The sequence below is a fragment of the Saccoglossus kowalevskii genome, chromosome 21 (genome assembly GCF_978046115.1).
Source record: "Saccoglossus kowalevskii chromosome 21, keSacKowa6.1, whole genome shotgun sequence".
Lineage (NCBI taxonomy): Eukaryota > Metazoa > Hemichordata > Enteropneusta > Harrimaniidae > Saccoglossus > Saccoglossus kowalevskii.
This window is the reverse complement of record NC_140661.1, coordinates 11,552,215-11,570,862: the sequence shown is the minus strand read 5'-3', so window position 1 is coordinate 11,570,862 and position 18,648 is coordinate 11,552,215. Positions and strand designations below refer to the sequence as shown.

General features: G+C 37.7%; 1 protein-coding gene across 1 annotated transcript; it reads right to left on the bottom strand.

Moving 5' to 3' along the window:
• Positions 1-274: 274 nt before the first annotated feature.
• LOC102807363 (uncharacterized) lies at positions 275-17,386 on the bottom strand. Its single transcript, XM_085495439.1, has 14 exons — positions 17,253-17,386; positions 11,847-11,951; positions 10,371-10,409; positions 9,898-9,989; positions 8,656-8,754; positions 7,064-8,052; positions 6,819-6,916; positions 6,473-6,621; positions 5,570-5,823; positions 5,121-5,253; positions 4,604-4,771; positions 3,871-4,148; positions 2,246-2,431; positions 275-1,692 (listed from the first exon to the last, which is right to left on the bottom strand). The coding sequence occupies exons 1-14, from the start codon at positions 17,255-17,257 to the stop codon at positions 1,558-1,560; spliced, it is 2,730 nt and encodes a 909-aa protein (XP_085351565.1). The 5' UTR covers positions 17,258-17,386; the 3' UTR covers positions 275-1,557.
• Positions 17,387-18,648: the final 1,262 nt, after the last annotated feature.

Sequence of the window (18,648 nt, the reverse complement as noted above, 5' to 3'; positions counted from 1 at the left end):
ACATTTGCAGGTTTCTGTGTCACATGGCATTTTTGTTCGAAAATGTGTGATAATAATCCGCCATTTTGTAGTCCTTGTTCGTAGCTGGTTGTAATAAAGATAATCCTTCAAGTGTCAATTTGATATACTAGTACACTAAATGTACACGACTTGTAGTACAGTAAACCCCTTTGGAAATGTGCATGCTCTTTTTAAAAAAAATGAATAAGTATGAGCCGTTGACAACCCACAAGAAACTGTTCATTATCCCTGTTACAGTCTAGAAAAGCATGAATATATTAACGAGAATTTATTATTTCTACCCACAAAAGCAACAAAACTATAAATAAAAAAATAAATCATCACATCATATCACTCGACAAACAGATCTGTAAATATAAAGCAATCTGACAGTGGCAAGAAAATGTCACGAATTATCATCTAAAAAAATACAAAAGTCATTCTGAATCTACTTCAATTGTATACACATGTAAGTAAAACTGCATGCACACACAGATTTTAAAGATCACACATCCTGGCACTGAAAGCATTGACGGAAGTGCTTGTTGTGTCGTCACAGGAAGCGCTGTTCCAGCACAGACGTGTAGAAGACGCCGACCTGCAGCGTCAATGCGGAAGTGCTTTCATATTAAAGCAATAGATTCCACTATTTAATTTTTTGCAACACTGCAACGCAACTGGAAAAATGTAATTCATTTATAGTGATTTAATATCATTCTTGGAATATGCCAGGGTGTGAGACTTTATTGAGATCAACGTAAAGCCTTATAATCATTTTTGTTTAAAGCGGGGGAGCCATCACCTGCGCATGCGTCAGATGGCCATAGCGTGTTATTGTTTACAAACAAGCGTCTACTTTGCGTTTTTTGGACTCAATTTGACAACCTCCCCTCCCGCTTTAAAATGAAAGAAAATAAAAAATCGAACAATGTCGAATGACATATAGTCAATATCACAATGATTGGCATTCGGATAAAGATTGTGATTGATAATGTTATGTTAGCGGACTATGGTCACTGCGGATCTGTTGTCTACGACTACATTCAATACATCGTATTCGACACAACTGCATTGACTGACCCAGCGTGCATGACGTAAATTCTTTCAAGTTTTGGGATACATATAATATCAATCAACAAAAACAATCCACAATTTAAAACATACATGTAATGTAGAACATATAGTATAAGAGGTTTTTATGAAATTAGTTCGAAAGTTTTTTCACTATTTAAAATATAAATTTACAAATCAGAAAATAGAATATTAATAACTGCACAGTAACAGTTACTATATTCGGTTGTAGGAAAAGAACAATTATAGTTGCCCCCCCCCACTCTCGGCGCGGTCTCGCGTTTTTTGCCTTTAATGAGGTCTATTATCCAATGACATTGCGTTTATACATCGTGATTATGACGTAGCATAATCGCTTCATCACTATTCAAGGCGCTATTCAAAGGAAGTTCGTGTTTAAAAATTAGAACATACACTCAATGATACAAATATTTGTACAGCAACAAAGCGTATTTCTAGCGGGACATCATTTTCTTCCTTTTCATATTACAGACCAGTTTCTCTCATCTTCTTTAATCGTCTTCGGTATTTCTGGGCTATATTGGCTGCCTCTTCACTTTCGCCCTCATCGGCAGTAAAATCTCTAGCACGCATGACGACTTCGTTGGACATTCCACACAACTAAAATCAGAATAAAAAAGATAAAGACTGTCGTTAGTGATCCATGCCAAGTGATTCGAAGCAAATGTCAATTTCGGAAACAGAGGGCGAAGTTATTCTTAGCGGTGAAGTGATTATTTCCACCAGAACAATTACACATATATTGTAGCTCTCAGCTAAATAATATATTTACTATTTCTCGTACCTCTGTAAAAACAAGCATTACATAGATTATGTTTGCGAAATATGAAAAATCATTGTCAATTAAATGTAAACTACAATCGAAAGATAAATATTAAACTGCATTATATCAGCAATTGTGATTATCGCGGTGTCCTACGGTTTTAGCCGCGGCAATATTTTGCGGTATTTGGTACGATGTTTTTTTTTACTTTGTTTTTAAATTAGTTTTAGCGGTTTTAAACCGTCTGGTTGTTTTGGAATGGTGTTTGTGAAAATGAGTAAAGAATAAATGGTTGGTCGGACTGTTCCAGTGGCAACATCCTGCAACCTAACTATACATCTATCGTGTGTTGTGTGTTAGTCTGGTGAAGACGTATCTTTTAGAACTCACCCAGATATAGAATGTTGTAGCGCCCGCACTGACGTCTCTCACTTGATCCAATGTTAGTTTTCCAAGAATCTTATTAGCTGTCTGTGCTCTCCACGCAGGAATAGTAGCTATGTCACAGGTCATTATAAGGTACCTCAGACTCTTTCTTCCAAGTTTACCCATCAACACTTGAACTTGTTTCCAGTTCTAGTCAATTGAAAGTATGTATCTCGAAATTAGAAGAGCAAATACACTCGTATGTTAGCGCCCTCATCGGTGACAGTGCGTATTTAAAATCGATGTGCATAGTTACTGTAAAACTGACATTTAATTTCACTATTTTGAGCAATGAGTTTTATTGTTATTTTACATGTTCATGTAGATTTAATTTAGCAGATTTTTTGTATCAGCGAAGCTAGCAAAATTAGAACCCAGTGAATAATTAATGGATTTATAGTAGTCTGGTTGTCCCAATTTGCTCCTAGCTGTGGGGTTGGAATTGTTGCTCATTGTTCGTTTGACCACAGTACATATAAATATAATGTCACGGTGGTATGTCACATAAAAATGGTGAAGATGCATTTATATGAAAGAATATCTAAGACATCCGACATCCTACTGTCGAAACAATAAACCCATTCCCTTGATTTTTATAGTTATTGAGATTGTAATGAAAGTATACTATAACGATAACGGTTCGTTCTTTCTTGCTACCCCTGTCACATGGAGTTGTTTGGTTTTCCATTGCCAAACACTTGGAATCTTTTTCGGGAATAGAAGCTCGTGCACTCCAACGACTATATACGCACGATATGTCCAGTCTTATGTTCATCCACTTCACCCATTTTATCAACTTTTTTCAACTACTTAGTGAAAGCGTGTAATTTGATACTTAGTCCTTACTTAGACCCCGCCCTCTAAAGTTACACTAGCCCGCACAGTCAACTTACACAGATATTGTCTATGGACATCAAAGTCATCATGATAATTTAGTGTAACTGTTATTCCACCAACCAATAGAAACGTTTCTGATATTTATATAACTCAAGAGAATGGGTTTGTTGTGTTGAAATAGACAGAAAATATCTTAACTCTTTTCGTATGTCCGATAGCACAAAATTGCTCCGGGTGACAATGGTTGATAAAGCTAGGACGAGAACGAGAACGCTAAGCTAATGACGTCACTATTATACAGGAAGATGAATGTGTACCGGTATATTCAGGGTATATTGATGAGAAGAACATTTGTCGTCATTACAATATTTTGACGTAATCGTAGAAGGTCACTCAGCGCGTAAAGCAGATAAACGTGGATAACATACGATACAATTGCCACTTTACCTGCCATACTCCGCTGTGACTTCAGGTGATTTGTTGTGAAGATGTTTTTTGACTAAAACTTCGAGAAAAAAATCATTTTAACGCCATAACCAATATAAATACGTCTGTCGCTATTTTAGTTTTTGTTCACTAATTTGTAGTGTCCGATTCGTTTTCACGAATAAATAATGACGTATTGCCCCATTAGTTTGACCCTATACACAGTTCGCAATGACGTCATTTAAAACTATTTCAATGTAACTTAATTTATAAAAAAAAAAATCATGAGAATGGGTCTGTGGTGTCGATAGTGAAACTGTATATACCTTAACGTCTTCTTCGTCTTTACCCAATAAGACAAACACAGCTTTCATCACAGAATGCACTTCCGGTTTAGGTGTTGGGTATTTATGTACTTCCCAGATACTCTGCTTCAAATTCAAGATTTCGCGTCGGAGTTTCTCAAGTCGTCGCAGCGTGCATACAATCTGTACTGCTGTAGTTACTTCCTGGTGGAGGCTCTCTGTGAATCCATTTTCTTCGACGCACCTCAGAGCCCACTCGAGTTCTTCTAATTCACGCCTCGAGATGGCGTCGAGAAGGCCTGTTAAAATACACGTTTGGTTTAAATTTTCAGCTCTCGTCAAACACACATTCTAAGTGATTGTAGTATGGCGCTTGTCACAGCTACGAGATCGTAATTTTAGAACGTATGAAAGAGTTCAAATACGGACATCGTGTTAAAATTATTCACCAAATGTGTGTATATTAGATTTTGTCTTCTTTTACGTTCAATCATATAGCGGTATTCAAAAAATTAAGAAATAAAACGTGTCATTTTTTTCTTCTGAGTTTGATTCAAAATGGCGGACTGGTGGCCAACCAGAAAACATCATCTAACAACTTGAAGATTTCAAGATGTTTCATAAGCAAGTATTTATAACAAAGATACTCGGGAATAGAGGGATAATTCTCTCACAAATTTACCCCTGACTTACCAACCATACGGATAAACGCGATATAATCCTAAATCTAGATAATGCCATGTAATAATCTTACCATCTTTCACTTTGAATTCTTTCAGAATTCTCTCAGCTTTCACAAGGTCATTGTCCGGGTCAGGAATCTTCGCTGCCTTGAAATCTCGCGCTGACCTTTCTAGTTTTCCCCGATCACGAAGTTTGATGGCGTATTTCAAATTCTTCGACAGTCTCCGTCTTCTCTCGTCTGAATTAAGGATGTTAAAATTTTTGAGTTTGAACATATTGAACATTAATAAAAAAAAAATGTCGTTTTGTAATATTTAAAGTTGGTTGAACAAAATAATCGAGCCAGTAAATCATTTTCGGTTGGGTACACTACTCAGCGAAACCTCATGGGCCAGTTAAGTATGACAAATCGGCGTTCGTCCCTTCGTTCGGAAACCATTCGCTTCATTTCAAACCATATTCTGTTATTATAACCTCCTTATTTGAACCATTTAGTCATGAATTATGATCAAAATAAGAACATTAGAAGTAACACAATGTGGTGGAACATTTTGGGTGAGAACATCTTTTTCCATTTTGTCACCTACCTTTCGCTTTCATACTAGCTCTACGACTAGCGTTCAATGCCGCGTATTTAGAATGATCGTCATTAGCCAATGACGCAACAACGGACATGCGCAGTGCTTCATTCTCCGCCTCTTTTTCATTCGCGGTTGCTTCCTGTATGTATATATTGGCTAGAGTTAGAGGCAGATCTTGTGTTGTGTACGTTTAATAACCGTGATTTCTTTGTTTACATATAATGCAGACAACTACTGAAAAGAGCGTTCCATTGTTTACGAGGGAAAAATCATTGTTTATAACATAGCTTGAAATAATACGAAAAACAAAACGAAAATATTCTGCGTTTCACTATACGCGGTGTATTTTGTTTTCAGCTCAACGTGAAACATTTTCATAAACTGACATTGACGGATTGTGCACTTATACAAATTGGTATTTATATGACTTCCCAGAAATCAAGTGATACTGTTACCTCTATCTCTTCCAATAAAGCCATCAAATTCTGTGTTTCATCTTCGACGTGTCCTTGTGTCTCCGGTGACAGTGGTAAGGCTGCTATGGTTTCCTGCTCCTCTTCATTTTCCTCCTCCTCCAAGTCGATTAGCTCGTTCTGTTGACCGTCATCCGTCGACGCCGTCTGTGGCCTGAGAGTATCATTGCTCATGAACACGCACTCGTTACTTTGATAGGGAGGTGGCGGACTGTAGCTTGGTGGCAGGCCTCTTACTGTAGCGCAGAGAAAGAACCACAACATTGATACAGAAGTGAAGATATTGAACGCCTTGCACGTGAATCGTAAACTAGACTATGTATTCTATGGGCGCAGAAATCAACTGCACTCCAGCTCTAAACTCGGATTTTCTCACTGTATCAGCCGAGCCCTCAATCTAATATACATACATACTTATAAGATGCAATACGATTCGAACCGAATTCACGACCAGTGAAAACCGGCAACTCGCTATACCACTGTAACCGTCACAAATCGGCTTAAAAAATCACGTGTAACAAACACAGCCCACAGTGACGAAATGGACATGCGCAAATGTAATCTATGACGTCACAAACAACATGCAGAATATATGTCTGCGACCTATTCTGAACACCTTATACAAACGCCTGATTGGGAGTATTATAAATTACGTAACACGAGAAATGCTCAACTTAATCTCTGAAATCAATGATACTTGCTGATAGATTGCTCTGAAGTCGTTCGTCTGCTGGAATACAGTCAAATCTCCCCCAAAAATATTTCTTCATCGATGGACGACTGCAGATCTGAACGATGTCACGCTTTCAACGGCGTTCGTGTGATTTATTTACATCTTAGACACGCTAGAGGGCGTGATTTAAATAAAAGGTGTGTAGTACTTACGGATAGGTTGATCGTCGGAAACCTTCTTGTCAACTGCATATTTAAAAGCTTGCTTTGGTCTGTAATTTTTATGGTCTGGTGTGAGAGGTTTTTTGATTCTTTCGAAGATGCCGATTTGTCTAGGCGTGACGGCTTGTTCATTTTTCCGCCTGAATTAAAAATAGAACATAGAAAATTGGAAGATAAAAAATATGTGGTTACAAACAACTTTGTTTTCCATCACTATTTAATGTTCACTCTCTTTATTTAAGAACGTACATGTTACTTCTCCAACAAGTCGCGTGATGGCGCTATGTTTGTTTTGACGACAGCGCCGCCACTGTACGTTGAAATGAGATTTACTTACTTTTTATACCATGCACAGCAAGCACACATCGCAATAAAGAAGCAAGGTAATATTGACAGGAATAGTATGATTCCAAATAGTAGAGATACTATTAAGATCTGAAACGAACATATGAAAGTGGTTACAATTTTGATGAGTAAATTTTAAAAAATGTTTTCATGCGGATAATATGATTTGAGATTTTTTATAATTTCAATTATCGGCAAAAGCTGGAAAGTTTAACATCAAATATAAGTGATGCTCACCCAGTTATATTCGCAATGTGTGCCGATGAAGCCATACTGGCAGGAACATTCACCGTTGATATGGTGACATTCAGCCTCGTTTTGACAATGACACACTTCTGTGCAATGCATCCCATAATATCCACTACTGCATTTATTTTCACAGAATGTTCCATTATATCCAACCGTACAGTTGCATTCACCGGTATACACGTCACATGTTGCGTTATGTTGACATTGGCAGGTGCATGTTCCGTCGATATGGTGACAGCTGGACTCGTACAGACACCGGCAGACCTCAGCACAATGCATCCCATAATACCCACCGCTGCATTCGTGTTCACATGATAGTCCAGTGTACCCTACTGCGCAGTCGCAAGTGCCGTTTATTATATCACATGATATTGCGTCATTCTGACACTGGCAGAATTGGGAGCAATCTCGTCCGTAACTTCCGGCGGGGCATGACGTCATACATAAATCTCCCATCAAGCCCGCGGTACATCCGTGAACGCATGTGCCATTGACGTTATTGCAAGTGGGCGCGTTATAGCAATTTCCACATTGTTCTGAGCAGTTAATCCCATACGTTCCAATCGGGCATTCCTCGTTACATAAAATGCCAGTGTATCCCGCCTCGCATCCCGTTGAGCACGTTCCGTTAACGTGGTCGCACCCCCCTCCGTCGCAGCGCCCGCACACACCGCTACAGTCTTGTCCGTATGATCCTATTTCGCATATTTCGTCGCATTCATCGCCTTTGTAACCCGGAGCACAGCCGTCTACACACACGCCGTTTTCGTTGTCACACGTCTCACCATTAAAACAATTCCCACTGCAGTTCTGCATACACCCTACCCCCCATGTCAAGTACGTACAGGGAGTATCGCAGTAGACACCCAGCCACCCGGACGTACATTCACACTCACCGCTGAAACGATCGCATTCGGCGCCGTTCTCACAAAGACAAGCACTGTCACAGTTAGGACCCCAAGTATCATCGCTACACTCTGAAAAAACAATATTAGAACACGGTACAATCTATTCAAACATTGCCAAGTAAGAGATATCTCACAAAATCGCGCGATTTCTATATAAATTAATTTTCGTTGTGGGCACTTGGTCCACGTACGTTGTCATGGTCACAGTGCGTCTCTAGAAGAAGTGATTTCAATAATCTAAGCGGATCATTATAGCGGGAGGATCGTCACCTGCGCACGCGCGAGAATTGAGTCCCAAACGACGATAACAACACACCCTAAAAATGCAAAGGCTCATGGGTAGACGCTTGCTTGTAAACAATGACACGCTATGATGGCCGTCTGACGCATGCGCAGGTGACGACTCCCCCGCTTTAAATAATTTAAAATTGATTGAAACATGTGCAAGGGAAAGATGAGGCTAATGGCTTATAAGAAAAGATGCATATCAGGAAAGAAATAGATGGCTTGCGACAGTCTACAATACATGTACACCTCTCAATAAATCAGAATAGATTTGTATCAGACAAGCTGCTCGCTGATTGTTAGATGTTAAGGTTGGATAGCCAATCAAACTAAATCTTGCGATTCCCACAATTCATGTAACCCGAATGTAAGTTGTATGTTTCTCACCTTCAGTACATGTGGCACCAGTCCACCCTGAGATGCAGTCGCATACGTCCGGTTCGATGCACACACCTTGCACTACGTGGCATGATGGATCACAGATTGCTGAAACAAAATTGGAACGGAACGTTGGCGTTAGGCACAGATAGAGTGACTCTCAATTGTTCACAACATTGGATATGATGACTACCCATAATCCTTTGCTGGAGAATCTAGATGACAGACAACATAATACTGTAGAAAAGTTGAATCTCCAGAGAGTGAAAAGTGATATAAAAAAACTGTAAATTGCATTTTACTACATTTGTGGGGCTCTTACTAATAGAATATTACTGTAAAATACTTCATTTTAGTTGGAACTAATTTTCGCTGAAATTACATTGCGGCTGTTCGTATTTTTGTATTATTTTTCAATGTGAAAATGTAGAAAAACATATTTTCTGAATTCACTGGATTTTATTTTCACCGAATCATCTCTTCAGCAAAAATATCGAAAATAAAATCCAAGAGAAATAAAGTACTTTACAGTAGCATAACATTTTAATATAGATGTACTTTAGGAAGAAAATGGTCACCGAAATCTCGATGAGGTCGAGAGCCACGAGATTTGATTGTCATTCAAGTGTTCCATTCCAAATACGAGTCGTGTTCGATTCTTTTCCGGCATTGTATGCAACGTTTCCCCAGCCTATCAAGTTGATACGATGGGTGCGATAACGGGGAGAATTGAATACTATATGAGAGTGTGACGTTTTGGGACTACTGTATACATACTTTTGTCATGGTGTCACCCGAGTGTATTGATATGTAAAAAAGTAGTGAAAATGGCGGAATAAACAACTTAGTTAAAGGGCGGCAGTCGTCGCGCCACGCATGTGCGAGATATATGGGTCACATATAAAAAGAGATGGCGACAGTTGGGCAGATCAACGAGTACCAACTGAGACGTTACCAAGCTTTAATTATGTATTTTTTAGGTGATTGGAATATATTCAAGGAGTCACCGGCGGTAATTAGTGCAAGTCGCGCCCAGGTCAAACCTCATACTCGTGATTACCATTAGAAGAGCGCATTGAATTGTGAGAGAATTAATGTTTATCAACACTAATGTCGCACATGCGCAGCGCGAAGACTACCTACTGCCCTTTAAACTTGAAAGCTCTCTGGATTATTTGGTGTGTGTTCACGAGTCAACACAGAGAGGCAATATAAAAACAAAAGATGGAAATACGTGTTCTGCATACGTACCTATGTCACAGTCAGGAAAGGTCTCCCACCCATCACAGCATATGTAGCCTGTGTACGATTCTAAACGAGTTTCTGTCGTGGTCTCTATTCCGCTGTAACACAGAATAGACATCTAATAAACAATGATCACAAACTCAATGCACCATTCCTATAAATTGCGCCCTCAAGAAAACGACGTGTATGAGTAAGATACATTTCGTTCGAATTGACAGCGGTGATTGGATGTGTAGTCATAGTAACCATAGTAACATATTAATATAATTTATGATTTCTGATCCACGCGCAAACAATGTTAACAATGTGCGTTTCGCTGCATTACAGGCACGCGAACGTCTGACTACAGTCTTCTGCCCTCACACGGCGTAGACAAAAAACGCAAACACACTGACGGTATAGAAAAATATAATAATATTGTAACAATAGAAAACAATACTACAGTTGTTAGTAATGAATCAAGCAAACTTTTCACTTACTTTTCAGTGTTTATAATATTTGTATATTCGACCGTTTCACTGAAAATAATTAAATGTTAGTATCAGTAAAATCCACTGAAAATTTGTAAACGGCAATGTAGATGACATGAACTTAGAATTATGTGGAAAATTACGTACTTTTATAGTAAATAGTGAAAATTACGTACTTTTATAGTAAATAGTGAAAATTACGTAAATGTTGATATCTGTAATGTTAGCTGTACTCAAACATTTTGCTCATCATGTGAAATATTCGATTTTATTAAAATTCGTTTTTTCAACTTTAAAATAGGTTAATGTTTGATTAAAATAATGCTGAAGTCGTACAATAGGACCGCGTTTTATTCACCACGCAATTATTTTCAAAACATCAACACGTCCTATTATACTGTCTATGGTGCAACTACCTCAACTGACCGTACTGTTTCGTGTGATATGTTCCAATGGCAAAACTACTGTTCAGTCTGTGTAATTAGAAGTTTGGAATGATTTCAGTGGTAAACCTAAAGACCGAAATGTATCTACCATGAGATGGGCGGAGCTTAGTATTTTAATTTGACTGATTATTCAGCGACAGCAACTGTCAATCATTCCTTGTATACAGATAGTCAACGTCTCTCAGTGCGCTAATCTCTTGTATTTTATGTGTATAATTACTGATCTGTGCTGTAAGATAAAAGTAAAATAAAATAAACAATTCTGGTCCAAATACAATTCGGGTATATGCTCAATTCCTTCTGAAGTGACGTGGTCTATGCTGCAATGTTCAATAAATATATTCACAGACATTAACCACCGTGACTTTGCGTAGAGTAAATAAATACACTGTAATTCTAAACCCGGTCTCAACGATTGGTTGTTTTCCATTCTGTCTTGCAATGTTTTCTTCAAGATTACTTTCTACTTAGACAACTATTACAGAACTGTAATTACTGAGATTACATGTACATTCATGTTGATTGCCCTTGCATCATATAATGCGCTTGGAAAATCCCGGATCGACAAGCGTGAATCCTCAGACCGAGGTGAAACAAAACACATCCGTTCACGGATTTCACCTCCCATTATCTTCCATGATCTCACGTGCAACAGCAGCTTGTATCGATCGCCGGGTCTTTTTTTATCGTAGGGAAATGGTTAGTTTTGCGTCACACATTCACGTGTTGCTACCATTACTAGTGATCATGTTTTGTTTGTTTTCTTCTTATTTTGGCTAGGCTGTGCAACAACAGAAGATCCAATTTAACGCATTTCTTGTCAGAGACAAATGGTCGCCGAGATCACGTTTAGCGCGAGAGAACCACGAAACTTGTATTTGTTTCTTGAACAGTGTTATATTCTCACCCGTCATTGCCATGATTACAAAGGCGGGGAGAATGAAACACTATTTGAGGAACCGAAATAAGTCTCGTTGCTCTCTCGCTTTCAACGAGATCTGGACGGCCATTTGATTCGATATTGTTTGGGAATACTCACTATTTCGTGACAGTGCAAACATCGGATTTGCACACACGGAGTAGGGATATGACTAGTATTAGCAGAAATATGTCAGCAATCCAGAACTTCATGACTGATGTTGGTCTATTGAAAACAAAATTAACATCAATTGCAATTAATAGTTTGATCAAACTGAATATAGATTGAAAATGAAAAATTGAACTTTAAAAATAAAGATTTGTTTAATCATGACAAAGAGCAAACAAGTATGCAGTGTTTGGGTGCCCCTACGTATTTCGTTGTTGGTCTTTGAAATATTCGGTCACAGAGAGTAATTAACCACAATCGCAATAGTATTATTTATCAATTATTATACATCCTACTATATAAGGAAATACGAATTCCAAATATGGAATGATAACGCGCGTAAGCTTCCTCTAATAATAAAAACAAACATGGCTACCACCAGGGTGTGACCGGACTCAACACAAAAAAGTTTGCTGATTCTGTTCTAAAATTTTTGGATTTCAGCATCCCCATGATGTATCCTTGGAAAGGAAAGATGTATAATGATAGACATTACGCCTCCGCTGTACTGCCTTCGTGCATACTTTGAGGTATCTTCACAATAACCTCATATCCCATTGCTTCGGTGAATTAAATCGCACAACGCGACTTTATTTGTACCGTGATAGTTGATAAAACTAAAACATGTAAAATGCGTGGAAACTCGTGAAGGAGTGTGACGTCACAGCATTTGCAATCACCCAAATAAGGTACAATTGGCGATTAGAAAATTCAAAACTATAAGTATGTTCAATTACTAAAATGTTATCAACGTCATAAAACCTGATATACGTGAAATATAAACCCAAAGCCGTTCAGTGTTCACTGAAAAAATTTACACAGGAAAAATATAACTGAATCGTTTGTTGAATAACTGGTATACAGTTATAGTGTCCGTTAAAGCGGGAGGGTCGTCACCTGCGCACGCGTGGGAGTTGAGTCCCTAGTGACGATAACAACACACTCTAAAAACGTCGTGGGTAGACGCTTGTTCGTAAACAATGACACGCTATGGCCATCTGACGCATGCGCTGGTGACGACTTCCGCGATTTAACTTTTCGGTGTTTCGTAATTTCATTATGTGAGTAGCTTATACTGATCGTAATATAAAACACATATGTACTATTGTAAAATTTATTTTTAAAATTATTTTTGCTGGATTTCGCTGAAAAGATATTTTGGGAGTTTTGTGTGATATTTATGTTTACTGATTTTTGATTAATTGAATGTAAAATATAAAAAGAAAGGCATGTTTGCCGGATTTTACTTTCACGGAATCATCCCTTCAGTGAAAATAGCGAAAAATTAATTCCAAAATTCGAAAATCGAGTATTTTACAGTATATATTATGTTGCTTAACGAGTAACTTTAACGTTTCAGCTATTACAAATCAAGTGCATCTTCCGAAATCATACCTGACATATATCGACTGATAGCCTGTTGTGTAATTACTTCTCTCTCACAAACACGGCACATAAAACAGCAATTATCAACACAACAGTTTAAATTCAGTAGTTTGCAACCAATCAGACACATTGTTATACCAGCAAGATTGTTTCATAACTAAAAACAAACTGGCGTCATTAAGAGCGTTTTTGAAAATAACTTGTTTGACTTGTTTTTTGTCTTTCAAATAGTGGTCCATTCTATTTCGTCATCACGTCTGTGATCTAAGTACGCATGATCGTTGGTAGACTGGCGCAGTCGGGGCGATTATTTATTTTTGTAGTTCAAATAAAATACAAAATTTCGCGAAATGGAGGTGTTAGCGCGAAATCCCCTGTAACTGTGAAATCACCCCGACTGGTTTATTCTGCATGGCCCTCTATCGACACTGCAGGAACCCGTCGATTTTTCAACGGGTAATTATGTTAATGATGATCTAATTGACAATCATCTAAGCCAATCACAACGTCTCTTCAACTGATCTCTGACCGAGAAGACGTCGGCTGGTTGTAGCAGCCGATTTTTTTTAAACTCTACTACTAGTACTAGTTACTTATTTACAAATTGTGATGAATTAGAAACGACGACCACGACAAACTCGAATTTCAACGTGCCGCCATGTTATGTCTGCAGTGTGACCTTCACCATGTTCACCTCATTTTGCACGTGTTTCCGCGCCCACCTGTGGGCATTCATCAATATTTAATAGCAATGAATGTCCAGCAGAATAAACCAGTCGGGGTGATTTCGCGCTAACACCTCCATTTTGCGATTTATTTTATTTTATTTAAACTACAAAAACAAATTAATCGCCCCGACTGCGCCAGTCTAGATCGTTGGTACAGGGAGCGCGATGAGAATAGAACACTTCTCGGGAAGCAAAAACAAGTCTCGCGATCTCAGCGAGATATTGGCGGCCATTCAGATGATGACGTATTCGTGTTTAAAGTACGCATTTGTTGCGTGCCAGCATGGAAGGTATTAGTCCTTCCCCCTTCAATGGTGCCAGTAACCGGTATTTACTGAACAACCTATTGAGCATGACCACTTAATGCTGTTTGATTGTTTCGTTAGCGTGGAATTTGTGATTTTAATTCTCTCTTACTTAGTGACACTGCTATAGTTCTCACAGACGTGTATTGGTTTATGTGAAATTTTATACTGTGTGAATTCACAACAGAAACCCCCCGATAACGTGACATACACTTGCATATAAAGGAAACTGCGTATTCAACAGGTGGGTTTTGTTCATTTCGTCTGATTTGTTACAATAGCTTTTGTGATTCACAACTAAATAAACACGACTATTAAGTTTGAATTCAAAAGAAATACTCAGATATCCAGCTGGTAATACCATAAATAAACAAACAAACCAGTAATTTACTACTGAACCACAGTATGAACTGTAACTGAACCTTCAATCAGTTAACAACTTTTCGATCCACGGACTTTCCACTTTCCACATTAGAGCAAACTGTCTTGTCGCTCTACCTGACCTAGGGGGTCATGGAGTTAAACAAAAATATGAACAGAAATCCAATTTTAACAGCCACAGAAAGCAAAAATACACTCAAACAAGTACACTCAAACAGTCATACTTTGTATTGAAGTTGCGAATAAAAGAATGTATGTGTGTTAAACATAGTAGAAGTTTATGTTGAAGGATGGATGGAAGTTTTTTTTTTCATCTTTCATCATTTTGGATTTTGTACGTAGTTAACTGGAAAACACCCGTGACTTTTTTTATATAATACGAAAGCCGAGAGGGGCCTTCCTACTTCACAGTTCCAACTTCTGAGTTCAGACTTCTAACTTCCGAGTTCCGACTTCTAACTTCCGAGTTAGAAGACGCAACTCGGAAATTAGAAGTCGGAACTCGGAAATTGGAACTGTGAAGTAGGAAGGCCCCTCTCGGCTTTCGTAATATAATAATCACTGCTTTGTAGATATATTTGTTGATAATTAAATATTGGTGAACATATACCCTCACCATCGCAACAATAGCACAAAGCGGCGTTGATTATTTCAGTGAATTGTTTTGCAGGTTGCTTCTACCCAGTTGTCTAGGCCAGTGGTGACCGTATACTTTTGGTTGAAAGTCAGGTATTTTCACTAATTACACTCATTAATTACTATCATTTAAAATGAAATTATGAACAATCTCTAATAATTAATAATGTTGACACATATTGCGATTGAAAACGTGTGCAATATGTACACATACTACTAAAATGGTAATATTGCTACCTATAAATAGGGTACTTCATGAACTTGATCGAATTTTACAGATAACTTTTATTATTCTCATTAATAATCTATTGAGGCGTGTCAAATTCATGTCTTCAAAACATATAATACCTTGTACTGAAATTACGATTATTACGATGCTTGTAAATTTGAATGAATGTTTGGCATATACGTAGTACACTTGCGGCGTTCAATTCATTGACAACACGTTAATTGGCCTGAGAACATAAAACACTTTGAAATAGCTTAATTTTTGCGAATTGAATGAACATAATCTTAATTTAGCTTAAGTGCCAAAAACCTCGTTTTTGTTAAAAGTAGCTACATATTTTATTAGCGAAGTTATAGAAACGTTTAACAAACGTACAAGCTAAAAAGATTTGTTGCTGTTTGGAGAAAGTCAATGTGAGTTACCATGCCTTATGATGCATCACTATGGCTAAGTTTATGTCTTTTTTAGCTTATTTAACAAAACAATAATGTTTAGCCGAACCAGTTTTCATAAAAATTGCGTTATTATATTCTTTCCATAACGATAAGTTCTACATGGCGGCCATTTTGTATTGCAATCAGCGATATCTACATTTGTGAAGATTTAACTTGAATAACAATTCGGCGACCATGTCTATTTTAAAAAAAAATAATTGTCGTGACGTGAACTTTAATAGGCATGTGATTGTATGTTAAATAAGGGAGCAAGAAAGAATGGAACTTTTTGATGAACGTATTTTAATCAAAACCGAAAATAGTTCTTAGCAACTGGCATGTCAGTGCAACATTCACACCATAAATTACCATAATCATGCTAATTTGGAGTAGCCCGATTAAACTGTCTTCACTTTTGATATTAATATTATTTTTGTGATTCCAGATTAAGAAATAAATGATATTATCAGTACATATCACGGATCAATGGAATGTAAATTATGACATAATGTCATACTCTTCTACTTAATTTATTCATAGAACCTAAATAAGAATGATAGGTAACTACAGAATGTATATTATACGGTGTTCTTTTGCAAAAGTGATTAAGACCACTGTACGTTCACGGAGACAAGTAAAAACAGAAAATTTATAAATTAGGTTCACAGTGCAACAAAATATTTCAGAATCGGGAGATAACATTTGCTTTCTTTCAGTTACTGTGAAACACAGTTCACGATAACTCGTTTGTTCTACTAAGATAATCTAACTATAAACCCCCTCCCCTCTTTTTTGGCTCCATGGTAATTCCATGGTTATACGAAGGTACCTCGTAAATCACAAACACCGAATTCCGTTGTTAAAGCCTTAGTTTCTTCTCCTTTTCTAGGGTCTATGATGTACTATATTTGTATAGTTGTTACTTCGCCGAAGTTCAAGAGATCTAATTTAAATACTCATCTGTGCATTAGAAGTAGGCACGTTATTTTGACGAACATTTCTTGGATTTCGTAACGTCAATCAGGCCGATCTCCTGTTATTCACGTTTGGTGTTCAGGATGTGCTATGATGTAGAAAAGAGCCGATAGCCGATCAAAATGTAATGTCCGCATAATATTAAGTACAATACCTCCCTTTTTGCTGTTCAGTTTTGTTGGAACAAACTACTAGTATATTTCCATCTTTCACTCTTACTTAAAAACACATCTAACAGTTTAAGTGTATGCGTTAAGTCGTATAGTGTGTAAATTCAAACTCACCTCATGCGGAAAAAAAATCTATTTGAAATAAACACTACTTCTGCTTAGTGGATGTTGCTTGACTCTGGCAAATTCAGGTTTGAATATGAACACCGGCTGACGCTGTGGTGAATAGATGCACGAGACTGTGTGTTCACGAGAAGAAACACTTTATACAAAAAAACGACAAATGCGATTAGCAAATAATCTCGACGAAACTTGGTAAGCGTGCGATATACCAACTACGTCATTCTAAACATCCGTGTCAGTTCGTGACGTAACTTCCACAGAGAGAAGCACAATTCTATCCTACTGTGTGCGTGCGCGGTTCGCAAATCCAAGCGCAAATTGAAGGATCTAGAAATCACGTGACAATTATTTATCCAGACACAATTAATTAAAAAAATCAAATTCTTTTTAAAAACCTACATTGTCTGCATCAGTTGTCATGGTGACCGTCACGCCCTGACTCAATAAATGTAAACAGTGTGTAAACTTTACATAGTTCTCATAACAATAACTAAACTAAAGTACGGACGATGTACACCTGCCGCCGCTGAGATGGTGTCAGTACGCCTTAGCAGCCTGGCCGTGATCTAGATTTGTCACACTTTCGTGACAAATAAAATTGTTGTCAAAGAAAGTAGTCATTCACAGAATAAATGCGCCGTTCCTGGTCACCGCGCGCATTATTTCAGTAGGATGATTGTCGACTTTTTTTTGTTTCTGTAAAATACTGTAAAATGTAAGTAAAAATTACAAAAAATTAAAATCATGAATAAAGAAAAGTCCCGTCACCGCAGAATTCTTTTGGAACAATCATTTTATTTGTTATCCTAAACATGTTTCGTATTCAAAATTTTCGCTTTTACACACTTTGAAAATACAGTGAAACTTTTTATTTACGTCTTAGAATATCTCGATAATTGCATTTTTAGTCGTCGATTCGGTTGTAATTAATAATTACCGTTATTATACATCTGTCACTGTGACGCCATCAGGTACAGCATGCCGTAATTTTGCGGTATTTTGCGTGGTATTTTCATCCTACCATATTAGGAAATGCGAATTCCAAATATGGAATGATTACGTGCGTAATCGTTCTCTAATAATAAAAAACAAACATGGCTGCCACCAGGACCGGACTCCACACAAAGTTCGCTGATTCTGTTCTAAACTTTTCGGCATTTACATGACGTATCCTTGGTCGAAAACGATGTATAATAACGCAGACAGTACGCTATCGCATCGGCCTCTGCTGCGCGTCGGTCGATAATCTCGCTCTACTGTCTTCGTGCATTTCTTCGTAATAACCTCGAGCACTCAGGCTGAAGCTAGCCTGAACTGTTGTCTCATCACCGAATCAAACATTTCACTTTATTTATGATCCTTACAGGGGTCGGGGGTCAATTTGAGA